The sequence below is a fragment of the Muntiacus reevesi genome, chromosome 9 (genome assembly GCF_963930625.1).
Source record: "Muntiacus reevesi chromosome 9, mMunRee1.1, whole genome shotgun sequence".
Taxonomy (NCBI): domain Eukaryota; kingdom Metazoa; phylum Chordata; class Mammalia; order Artiodactyla; family Cervidae; genus Muntiacus; species Muntiacus reevesi.
In genome coordinates, this window is record NC_089257.1 from 16,420,771 (window position 1) to 16,432,773 (window position 12,003).

General features: G+C 60.2%; 2 protein-coding genes across 6 annotated transcripts; both read left to right on the forward strand.

Moving 5' to 3' along the window:
* Positions 1-1,430: 1,430 nt before the first annotated feature.
* Positions 1,431-8,808, forward strand: PEX16 (peroxisomal biogenesis factor 16). Of its 5 annotated transcripts, none has more exons than XM_065945065.1 (11): positions 2,446-2,871; positions 3,094-3,129; positions 3,960-4,036; positions 4,383-4,516; positions 4,655-4,755; positions 5,688-5,768; positions 5,909-6,037; positions 6,120-6,199; positions 6,326-6,445; positions 8,016-8,080; positions 8,532-8,808. In XM_065945065.1, exons 1-11 carry the CDS (start codon positions 2,760-2,762, stop codon positions 8,791-8,793), a joined length of 1,197 nt encoding a protein of 398 aa, XP_065801137.1. In that variant the 5' UTR covers positions 2,446-2,759; the 3' UTR covers positions 8,794-8,808. The 5 variants fall into 5 exon arrangements, with proteins under 5 accessions (XP_065801138.1, XP_065801136.1, XP_065801135.1 ...); XM_065945067.1 differs by having other exon boundaries at positions 2,459-2,871; positions 6,127-6,199; positions 8,532-8,685; XM_065945066.1 differs by lacking the exon at positions 2,446-2,871 and adding an exon at positions 1,431-2,035 and having other exon boundaries at positions 6,120-6,445.
* A 1,574-nt stretch (positions 8,809-10,382) lies between these two features.
* On the forward strand, positions 10,383-11,932 carry FREY1 (Frey regulator of sperm-oocyte fusion 1). Its single transcript, XM_065945190.1, has 3 exons — positions 10,383-11,383; positions 11,548-11,621; positions 11,794-11,932. Exons 1-3 carry the CDS (start codon positions 11,280-11,282, stop codon positions 11,913-11,915), a joined length of 300 nt encoding a protein of 99 aa, XP_065801262.1. The 5' UTR covers positions 10,383-11,279; the 3' UTR covers positions 11,916-11,932.
* Positions 11,933-12,003: the final 71 nt, after the last annotated feature.

A 12,003-nucleotide genomic window follows, 5' to 3' on the forward strand; every position in this document is an offset into this window, starting at 1 on the left:
TGAGCCTCGTTTCTAGCCTAGAACTGGGATGAGTGTGAGCGAATCCCTCCCCAGGCCCCTCAGCAGAGACTGCGGGGGAGTAAATAGGGTACCCTGTGAGGGCCTGATCAGGGAGTCTGTGCAGGGAGCTGGGTCTGCAGAATGATGGTAGTCACTCACAGTACTGGCCCTACCCCTCACTCAAAGTATCACTCAGGGGGATACTGAGGTGCTGAGATCCTTGCTGGGCCTCCAAGAAATTCTTCTGGGGTGTGGAGGGAGAAAGGGAGATAGATATGGGCATATGAAAGAGTTCTGGTCTTCTAGGCCAGAGACCTCATTTGACCCAGCTCTACCCAGGACTTTTCTATGTGACCTTAGACCACCCAGGCCCCTTCTCTGGGCTTCCGTGTCCACCTCAGTATACCTGTTGGACTGGTCTAGCTGTCTTCCCCTTGGTTCAGGCCAGAGTGAAGGAGACAGGATCAGGTCCAACTTGCCCAAAGGCCCTTCAAAGCCCAGCCCAGGTGACCAAATTCAGGCAGGGGCCCAGGAGGGCGGGGCTGCCCTGGGTGCCTTCTGTACACACGACCCTCTTTGTCTCTGGGACCTGATGAGCCACAAGATCTGGAGAGGAAATTCAGGCCGCTGTGCTGCTGCCAATCTGGCTGAGCTCCTGATCCCTTCCTTGGCCTGAGGGAGGGAAGAGGAACAGCCTCCAGCCCCAGTGTCCCTTATAGTCTGTCCAAGGGTTAGGGTTAGTGGGGGGGCGCGCTCCTCTGTCCCCCATGCCCCTCTCCCTCCCCAGAAGCACAGGAACCACTAGCCCTGGGAATGCCAAGGAAACCCCACACAGTCCCCTTCCTCACTCTCACTCTGCCGTCCACACTTCCCCTTCCTCCTCTGCGTCTCTAGCTTCACATACAGGGGCGAGAGTACTGCTGATGAGGTTTGGCGAACAAGTTCATTAAGACCATGGGGATGTAGGGAGGAAGGAAGGAAGAACCCCACACCACATGCCCTGAGCCCTGGTCTTAATCCCAGTTGCTAACTTGATTCATGACCAAGCAGCCTCAACAGTCACTGCTCTGGCTGAGCTGTGGGCAGTAGGAGAGAGGACCCTATCACAGGAGACCCTCACTGTGGTCTCTTCGGCCAGTGCCATGCTGTGTGACCTAAGACAAGTCCCTTCCCCTCCTTGGGCCTCTTATTCCCCATCTGTGAAACGGAGTTCATACCAATCTGGCCAAGTTGCTAGGAGGAGTTAAGTATGAGTGAGCCTGGCACCCAGGAGGTGGTGAAAAATAATGTAGATGATGCCCATGGCCACCTCTTCTGTTCCCCAGGAGGTTTGCCACTCTTGAGGCCCTGGACACATCTCCCTGCGTCTTCATTCCCTGGCAGGGGCAGGGCGGGCAGTTAGATCCCCCATCTGAAAAAAAAGAAAACTAAGCTGGGGAGACTTAGGGAGGCAGCTCAGAGATGGGCTGTGGTTTCTTGGTGAGGTGTGTTAAAATGCCTGGATTCTGTGGTCAGACTAGACCAGGATTCCAGTCTTGACGGGGCGTTCTTAAGCGGATCCTTTCCTCTTGTGGAGATAATATCTGGTGGAGGGGATTAAGTAAAATACTGTACTATTCTCAGAGTGCCATAAACCCGTTGCCGTGGTCCCAACGGCGCAGCCCCGTGGGCCCCAGCCCTGCCCCGCCCCTTTGCCCACAGCCAATCGGCGGACGCCTCTTCCGCGCATCCGTTCCCTCCACCTCTGGCCGCTCCTCTCCCACCGCCCTTTCCTTCCAGAGAGGCTGCCCCGTTTGGGAAGAGATTCCCTGGAGAAACTCTCATTTCTTGGGAAGCAACTGAGAGCTGGAAGATGCACCGGAAGGCCAAAAAGCGCTGTGAAATTGACCCCGAGTTCAAGAAGCCCGTCTGCCCTCTAACCATTTTACAGATGGGGAAACCCGAGGCCCAGAGAAGGGAAAATCCTCATTAAGGTCACCCCGAGCGGAGAGCAGAAGCCCAGGCCAGGGTTTTCTCCGTGAAGATGGGAGGTCAGGTGCGCGACTTGGCGGGAGGGCGAGGGGAGGGAGGACATGCTCCGCGTGGGAGCCGGGGCACTAACGATGCTGGCCAGGGGGATCCTGACTGCGTGGGAGACTGGACTCCTCGCTGCCTCAGTTTCCCCAGCACTACCTCTGGGAGAAGTCAGGCGACAAGGCAACGGGCCAGACGCGCGCCTGTACGCAGTCCGATTACCCTGAGGCTGTCCCCGCGCTCCCCACCCCCCCAAATCTGATGGAGGAGGCTCCTGTCTGGGCGCTGCCTCCCAGCCCTTTATAAGCCAGTCCTCCCGTTCGAGCCTCTCGGCGTTCTATTGGAAAGGCTCTTGATCCCTACTCCAGAGTTAACTGCTCAGGCTGCCGCGGGAGCTTTTTCCCGGAGCTGTAACTGCGCAGGTGCAAGGCAGCAAACCCGGAAGGCGGAAGAGCCGGTTGGGGCCGTCGGGTCGGGGGTGGAGAGCGTGTGAACCAATGACCTGAAGGAGTTAGGGAGGGCGGGATTAGGCCCGCAGTTATTTAACGCTACCCTGGTGGGAGGTGATTTAAGAAATGGGGTGAAGGGTGCTTCAACGGCTCTTCGCGTCGCCGTCCTTCTGGCCCGCGGAAGTTAAGCAGCACAGAGGCGGGCCTAGCGCCGGAAGCAGGAAGGAGGGCGCAGGAAGCAGGGCCCCGTAGTCAGTCGCGCTGTCGGTCCGTGGGTCTGTCGGTTCTGAGGGCAGGATGGAGAAGCTGCGGCTCCTGGGCCTCCGCTACCAGGAGTACGTGACTCGTCACCCGGCCGCCACGGCCCAGCTGGAGACGGCAGTGCGCGGCCTCAGTTACCTGCTGGCAGGTGCCACCCTGACCTTTGACCCATCCCTTCGGGTCTCTGACCTCTGACCCCACCTGCCTCCCCCCACCCCCCACCTTCCCTGTGGAGCCTGAGTAGTGATCGCTGTGCCTGAGGCGTTCCTTCCAGGTTCCCGTTAGGGCATAGGGAGGGGATGTCCGGGGACCCGAAGCAGCAGGAAGAGGCAGACTCTCACCGGCGCCTCCTTCTGTGCCTTCTCCCCAGGTCGTTTCGCCGATTCGCACGAGCTGTCAGAGCTGGGTGAGCCGGGCTCTGGGGTGGGTTGGGGGCGAGAGGGTGGAGGAGGGCTTCCCAGAGGGCTTCCTAGATTTCCCGTTAGATCATCCAGTTCTGTGATTGAATCAGACAGGGGTCCAGCGTCCACGGTCCTAGGCCGTCGCGTATGCCCCCCTCCCCGCCATAGTTAAGAGAAATGTCTGGGGACCTTGCCTGGTCAGGAGGCTGAGCCGAGCGCCACTTCTGCCTTTGCTCCGTTAGTCTTCCCTACAGGCACGTGAAGCGGGCACTGTTATTGTCCTCCTTGTCCAGTTGAGGGAACAGAAGTTTAAATGAGGTTAAGGAACAGCCACCGAAGGCCTCAACCAGGATTCAAATCCCAGTCTCCCAAATTCCAGAATGCCCAGCCTGTAACTGCCTCAGTGGTGTTTACCCAGTCAGTACAGGAGGCGCAGGTCCCGAAAGGATGAGATGGGTTTTAAAAGGTAGGGATGGAATAGAATTTCAGGGACAGGCTGCAGAGAGAGCAAAGGCCAGGAGGTGACTGCACCTCCCGTGTCTCTTTGGAGCACGATGGGCAGTTCTGGGCTGCTGGATAACCAGTGCTATTCAGCAGGGCAGTAGTTGGTATGTCATAGAGATCAAACCAGCCTTTCTTGTTCTAGCTGCTCACACAAGAGGTCTTTGGGGGGAGTAGAGAGCTCTGAGGAAGTGGGTGGCGAGACCTGTTGTTTCCACATAGTATGTGTGGGTGGCTGAGCGCAGCAGGTCATAGGTGATCCCTGCTGCTCTGGGGAGAAGGAGGGGGTGGAGGCTGCAGAGCCAGCCTCTTAGGGCCACTCTCTGCCCCTCAGTGTACTCTGCCTCTAACCTGCTGGTGCTGCTCAATGACGGAATCCTACGCAAGGAACTTCGGAAAAAATTACCCGTGGTAAGAATTGTGCCAGGAGCTGAGGAGCAGAAGCAGAGAGCTCAGGAACAAAATAGTAACCACTAACCCGGGTTTGGAGCACATGTTATGGTCTCGTAGAGTACGGGACATGGCTGCACCCATCTGTGCCTCTAGCCGTTAGGTGACGAGTCCAGGTGTTAATGTCCCCTTATCAGGTGAAGAGACTGGCTTTCACAGGCTAGAGTCGCCTGTCCCAGCAGGAGACCTCAGGCTTACACACTTAATCTTGAGAAGAGGAACATCTAGCCTCCTGTCAGAAGTGTCCTCTGGGGCAGGGGCTGAAACCAGGGGGGCCTCCTGACCTCTTGGCCTGGGGTTCTTGCAGTCCCTGTCCCACCAGAAGCTGCTGACATGGCTGAGCGTGCTGGAGTGTGTGGAGGTGTTCATGGAGATGGGGGCCACCAAGGTGTGGGGCGAAGTAGGACGTTGGCTCGTCATCGCCCTCATCCAGCTGGCCAAGTATGTTGGGACCGTGGAGGGCCGGCCTGGGGTGGGGGTCACTGAGACCAGCTGTGCCGACGGTATTCAGCAGAGCACCCCGACCCCTGCTGGCTTGCCACCTCCCGCTTTCCCAGCCCTGCCGTACTCCCAACCCAGGGCTGTGCTCCGGATGTTCCTGCTGATCTGGTTCAAGGCTGGCCTGCAGACCTCACCCCCCATCGTTCCGCTGGACAGGGAGACCCAGGCACAGCCCCAGGGTAAGTGCTTGCCCACTCTGGAGTGGGACGGGGCACGGGCTGACTGGTAGATGAGAGCTGACCCACATGAATACAGCACTGTCACCGTGGAGCACACCTCTCCTCGTCAACTCGTTTTGTCCTCATCAGCCTTTATTGGCATGTTAGAGAAGAGAAAGAATGATGAGGTCAGAGGCTGATCAGAGCTTATGCTCAGGACTTCTGACGTCAGAGTCCTCAGTCATTTTTGTGGGCTGCAGGAAGAGGGGACAGAGCATCAGGAGGAAGCAGGGCTCTTGCCAACCTTGTCTCTGGGCCTGGCTCTGTATCAAGAGCACGGCCTCATGAGGCAGATGTACTGCTTTAGGGCTTTGGGCCCATCAGCTGTTGGCCTCTGGGTCTTACCCCCTTAACTTTGAGTTTCGGGAAGGTCTTTGCTTCTGTTTTCATGATCATGTTGAAAGCAAAGCACACAGGAGATACGCCATCCCCTTCTTTCTTAAAAATTTTTGTTTATTGGCTGCACCACATGGCCTATGGGATCTTAGTTCGCTGACCAGGCGTGGAACCCGCACCCCCTGCAGTGGAAGCATGGAGTCTTAACCGCTGGACCACCGGGCAAGTCCAGATACAGTCCCTTCTGTGCTGTGGTCCCCATGGACCACAGGTCCTCCTTCTTATTCCAGTGCCTGGGAGGCCTTATTTCTTAGCTGGTACATCTGCACAGGTGATGCTGGCCTTTCCTCAGGTCAGGAAGGGCTGCAGAATGCTCCCCACTATGGAAAGGTCCCAGGCACAGCCTCTGCAGTGGTGTCCTTTACTCCGCTGCTGCCTTTGTACAGGTTTATCCATCCTCCTCTTGGCCCATGAGCGTTACTGCACATGCATTCGCTTGTAGGCTCTGGTAGAAGCATGTTCCTCTGACAATATGACCTTTTATCTATTCCTGCCAGATGGTGACCACAGCGCTGGCAGCCAGGAGCAGTCATATGTGGGGAAGCGGTCAAACCGGGTGGTGCGAACCCTCCAGAACAGTAAGTGTGGGAGGCAGCTGGACGAGACGCCTCGGTGCTGAGGTCAGCGTGGGCCTGAGGGCCTGGCTTCCGTCGCTGCCTGCCCTCCCCCTGCCCCGGCCCTTGGGCCCGGCCGCTCACCTGCCGCCCTTGTATTCTAGCTCCGTCCCTGCACTCGAGGCACTGGGGGGCCCCGCAGCAGCGCGAGGAGCTGGGTGTCACCCCCACCCCGCTGGGGCTGCAGGAGACCATCGCCGAGTCCTTGTATATCGCCCGGCCCCTGCTGCACTGTATCCTTAGCCCAGGCCCGGGTCGCGATAGCCGGGGGCAGGCAGGGCGGGCCGTGTGCCAGAGACATCCTTAACGCCGTGGCCGGCAGTGCTCAGCCTGGGCCTCTGGGGTCAGCGGTCGTGGACACCCTGGCTCCTGTCTGGTGTGGTGGACGTGACCAGGTGAGCCGGGCCTGCCTGGGGGCCCCATTCCCTCCGTCCGGCTTTGTGCCACAGGCCCGGCCTCACCTGGGCAGGCAGGGTCCCTGCGCTCCTGTCGCTGGCCCGAACCTTGTCCCCTCCCCCCAGCCTGAGCCTCCTGAGCGACAGGAAGGGCCTGACCCGGAGGGAGCGGCTGGAGCTGCGGCGCCGGACCACCCTGCTGCTCTACTACCTGCTGCGCTCCCCGTTCTACGACCGCTTCTCCGAGTGAGGACTGGCCCCGGCCCCGCAGGCCCGACCTCCGCGGGGCGGAGTGGGGGACGCAGGCCTGGCTCCCCACGCTTGTTCACTCCCCCCCCTCCCTACCTCCCCCCCAACCTGGGTTCACTTGCCGTGTGCTACCCTGGGTGTGACTTCCCTGGTGGCTCAGAGGGTAAAGCGTCTGCCTTCAATGTAGGAGACCTGGGTTGGGAAGATCCCCTGGAGAAGGAAATGGCACCCCACTCCAGTACTCTTGCCTGGAAAATCCCATGGATGGAGGAGCCTGGTAGGCTACAGTCCATGGGGTCGCAAAGAGTCGGACACGACTGAGCGACTTCACTTCACCCTGGGTGTGGTCACTCCTGATTTCTTGGGGTTGTCTGCCCAGTGTGCTGCTTAAGCTGTTGTTGGCAGGTGAGGGCAGGACCCCGGGGACCATGGGCGTGAATTTTCTCTGTCCTCAGCTTGCTTGCCCACTTTCCTAAAGAGTTGGGATATTCCCCACTTCTCACAGGAGACACTTAAGTTCAAAGAGGCTGAGCCGCTGAAATGAAGCCAGCCAGCCAGCCGGTGACAGAGCCAGTCCCCACATCCATCTTCTCTCCTGGCCTGTCCCTGCTAGCCCAGCCCTCCATACACCCCCTGAGAGGGTCCAGAGCTCCTAGCCACAGAGAGGCCTGCTGGGGGTGAGCCAGGGGTGACTCGGGGCCAAGTCTCCCAAAGGGGTCACCTGAGGTCAGACCGAGATTTGAGCAGGGGACCCTATACTGCCACTGGGGCTGTGAGACAGGCTGGAGGCTCGCGGGACCTGCTGTGTCCAGGTTGTAACAAGTACACTGCTTAAAGGCTGGAGTGATCACAGGAATTATACTTAACATTCTGTACACACAACTTCTGTTTATTTTCTGAGTTGGTAGAAAGTAAGCTTAGGTCAGATTTAATAATCACCTCAGTGAAAATAACTGCCTGGCAGTTTCTATTTTCAGATGAGTTTGAAATCTCACAAGGTTCTAAAGCCAAATCCTTTTCCACACTCCAGAGAATGCTCTGGAGACTTGTGGATCGTGACCTTTGCCTACAGACAGCTTGCACTCTACGGAGGAAACCTTGTAGCCCCAGCATTGCTCTGAATTGAGGATTAACTGATTGCAGAGGCAGCTTCCCAGGCTCTAGGCCTCCAGTCTGGCTTGTTTTCCTGCCGACCTGACCAGCCCAGCACCCTTAGAGCAGTGGCCCAGAGCCCGACCCCAGAGAACAGGGAGCAAGATGCCGAGGACTCTGGAATATAGTCTGGGAAGAGAGAATTTTCCTTCCCCCTTTTTATTGTCAGACAATATAGTCTCTGGCACTGGGCTGCCTCCCAGTTGTGGGCTGAGGTGTGACCCTCCCAGACCATGTGGTTGGGGATGGCTGGACCAGAGCCCTTGTCCTTCTGTCCTCAAGGATGTCTCTGATCCACGTGGTGACCTTCTGGCTCCTGGGATGCACTGCCTTTAGTCAGGTGGTCAGCAGAGGTTTGCTGCTCCTGGATTTGCAGGAACCCAGACCCCCTATTCAGGCTACTCCTTTGTTGCAGGGCCAAGATCCTCTTTCTACTCCAGCTCCTGGCAGACCACATCCCAGGCATTGGTCTGGTCACAAGTAAGCGTGGGGCGAGGGCGTGATAATTACTGTCACGGAGCTTATGTGTGGCCCGGCTTCCTGTATCCCCTTGTAATTTGACTCTTGGCACAGTTGGGAGAGGGAGCCATGAGGTCAGCTTGGGTGGGTGAAGCTCCTTGAGTGATGTGACACCAGCTTTGCTGGGCGGGGACCACATGGGGGAGTGAAGCCTGCTGGCCATTTGGAGAGGCCCCTCAGCAGAGAGGCCCTGGGCCGCGGCTGTCCGCATGGACAGCGGGCCAGCTGCGTGACATCTCTGAGCTTGAAACTCTTTGTCTGTAAACATGGCCAGAGATGGCTGCTGACGCTGGTGGGGGAGGTGGGAGGGTGGGTGTCCGGCCAGGCGGACGGGAGCCTCAGGAGGGCCCTGGGAAGAGCTGGGTTGGAGTCTGGCCCTCAGCCCTGAACTTGCTCCCCTCTGTCATTGCAGGGCCGCTCATGGATTACTTGCCCAACTGGCAGAAAATTTATTTCTACAGTTGGGGCTGATGGACATTCTGCAAGTGGGGTGTGGGGAGGGGCAGGGGGTGCCTCAGCCTTTCATGTCCCCTGGGCCCCTCTGCCCTAATAAACCTGACTCTGGCAGCGTCCACGCCTGTGACTGCTCCATGCCCACCGCCCGGAGCACGCCCGGCTCTCACACCCTCGCTGGGCTCCACACACAGCCCTGGTCTCCACTAGAGCTCCCCTAATTCCCTCTCGACTCCGCATCCTGAGCACATGCCGCACCTCGTCACTGGCCGGGAAGCCCCTGCTAGGACTGGGACACGGGCTTCTCCAGCCTGGAAAGCTGGAGTCCCACCTCACGAGCATGGGAAGCTGTTTGCCGCAGCAGATGCGAGAGTAAATGCCGCTTGTCTTGTCGTTCCCTGTTGACGACCAGCAAGGCTGAACCCAGACAGTAGATGCCAGCTGCCCCTGTGTCTTCTGGCCCACGCCCTGCCAGAGCCTGACGCCTGGCAGCCTCTCCATGGTGGAGCCTGGTGCTGGTGGGCCTGCCTCAGTGCAGAGGGGCCCCTCAGGCCCTGACCTCTGCTCGAGGGCAGAAGGCCTTTCTCCTGTGGGAAGGGAACGTCGGGCCCCAGCCAGCGCTGCGGCCAACCCTGGGCAGCGGTAAGGTTGGCAGGGCTGGGAGCGGCCAGGTGCGGGTTCACGGGGCACGAGCCGGCGTCTTCCCCGTGGTCTTCCTGGAGGCACCGTGCAGGGATTGGGGCTCGGCGGCTGCAGTCTTTCTGCCCGGCCTCCCCCTCCCCTCCGTCTCTGCTGCCTCCATGCTGTGAGCAGACCACATGCTCCGGCTGGAGCTTCTAGCCGGTCGGGCAGCCCCTCAGGTTCTGAGAGCGCTCCATCAGCTGTCAGTGGTACCTCTGCTGCTCCCAGACACCCTGGGATGGGCCGGCTGTCCCTGACCGCTTTCCCCACGTGCCTCTGAGCAGCCCTGTCCTGGTTCTGGGCCAGGGGGGCGGAGGCCCTGAGCGGTCACCACTCGAGACCTGCTGCCTTGGGTCGTCTGAACCAGCAATAGCTGGGCATCTGTTAGGGAGTGTGCTCTGGGCCCCGTGCTGTGCTTGGAAGTGAGTCAGGCCCGGCTCGCTGCCCTCACTCAACAGTGGAGGAGACAGGTGTGTGGATGCTCCGTGCGCCGGGCCGCTGCAGTAGGTGGAAGTGTGTGGGTCGTGGTCAGACTGCCTGCCTGTCCGCACCATCCGGAGGGCGCCCTGCTCAGGGAGCCCTCCGCTCAAGCCGGCTTCCAAACTGCTGAGACTTCATCTGTTTTCAGCAGGCAGACAGGAGGTGGAGGCTGTGTGCGCAAAAACACAGCGCAAGTAGTTGTTGCAGTGGTGTGACGCCCCTGCTGCGCTGGGAGAGAGCCCGAGTAGAGGCGGCGGCTTGAGGGGGCGGGCAGGGCTGAAGCCACCAGGCCATCGCCTCCCCGGCAAGACTAGGGGTGGTCTGGCAAGGAATGTCTCAGAGGTGGTGGGGAGGGACCTGTTTGAGAGATGCGGGGGCAGGGGGCCTGTGGGCAGGGGAGGAGGAAGGTGCAGCAGAACGCTGCGGGCGGAGGCCTATAGCCGTGGATAGGGCCAAGTTAAGGCGGTGGCAGGAGGGGTGGGGGGTAAGCCAACCAGGCCTTGGGGACTGGTTGTGGATACAAAGGAAGAGGGTGGAGTCTCAGAGGCAAGGAAATGAGGGGTTTGGAGTCAGGAGGAGCCAGAGCGTCTGAACTTGTGGTTCCTGGCGGAGGGCAGGGGGAGGGTGGGCAGAGGATGCTAAGGCGGGGTTCCTGGGAGCCAGCTGTGTCTAGGGAGGGAGCGAGGTCCACACTGAGCTAACATGGGCCAGGCAGGAAGCAGAGGGCCACACAGACTTGCCGCAAGCCTGTGAAGAGACTCAGTCTCTGGCCGGGCGTCACGCTCCATTTATTCGTTTATCAAGCATTTACTGAGCACCCAGCAGGCATCCAATACTGGATATGCTGTAGTCCCTTCCCTTGGGAAGCTTACACTCGAGAGGCCCGGGTCCCAGGCTTTGCCAACTAAGCTGAAGTCCCTGTCAGCCTCAGAGGTGGACACAGGGCCCGCCAAGTCCCTGGGGCCGTGCTAAGCTGCGGGGGGCAGTGTCGGGGAGGCCCTCAGCACAGGCTCTGTCCAGCAGGGCCTGGGTGGAGCAGGGCTCTCCAGCTGCAGGACCTTCCTGGGGCAAGTCAGTGTGGGAGGGAGAGGGGTGGGAGAGGGAGGCTGGGCAAGCAGGGGAAATGCTGGGGCTCTGGGCGGTGGCTGTGACCTCTGCACAGGGCCTCCTGGGTGCCCGTCCCTGAGCAGGTGGTGAGGAAGCCCAGGCCCACAGAGGGGAGGTGATGTTTCCGCCTGGCAAGAGGCGAGGTGGGGACCTGCGCTATCTGTGCCCTCACCAGTGCGTCTAATAAAACAAGATGGGCTAAAACAACAAAACAAAACAAAACAAAATGGGCTTGGCACCTGGCGGCCCACAGCCTCAGTGTAAGCAGACCACAGGCCTCAGCACGGAGCTGCCCAGCCGGGCCCCGAGCCACTGCTGACGCGGCGCCGTGGAGCGGGAGGCCTTTGTGAGGCGGCCCCGGGCGTGGGCAGCAGGTTCCGTCGTCCTGCCCGCCGGGGGGAGGGGCAGGCAGAAGCCGGGATCAGGGACCCCGCGGAAGATGGTTCTCACCATGCTGGGGGCTCTACACCCCAGGGCCGGGCTGAGCCTCTTTGTCCTGTACCTTGTCCTGGCAGCCGCGCTTCTCCGCCCCCAGCCGCTGAGGTAACTCCTGGGGGCCCCGGGCCAGTGGCCTGGAGGTGGGGGGTGCTCTGCGGGCCGGCCCCTCCGCGGTGTCGGGGCCCCCCCCACCCTCAGATGTTGCTCCCTGTTCTGGGAGGTGGTGGCTGCTCCCTGACCAGTGCTGAGCACCCCAACTTCTCCCACAGGCCTCAGCGATCCGTTCCTGAGGAGTTTTCGGCCCCCCTGGAACTCTCGGAGCCGCTCTCCGGCCTGGTGGATGGTAGGCTCTCCCCTTCCTCTCCCCACCCCGCTCCCTGATGGGGGCGCCGTGCCGTGGGAGCGGGCACCCCGCCAGCCTCGGGGCCTTCTCACCCCACACAGCCTGTGTCTGGGGAAGACTTCGGGGGAATGTGGACGCTCCCTGCCACTCACCCCCTCTTCTCTCTCCCTAGACTACGGCGTCCGACCGAAACACCCGTGGCCTCGGGGGCCCCGACCCCTGCTCTCCCGGGCCCAGCAGCGCAAGCGAGATGGGCCCGACATGGCCGAGTACTACTATGGCTCACGCCTGTGACGGGAACCCCTCATAAAACTATTCTGTGCAGCAAGTCTCGGACTTTCCTGGGGTGGGAACGAGCCGGGTGAGGTTGGGGGGTGGCGGT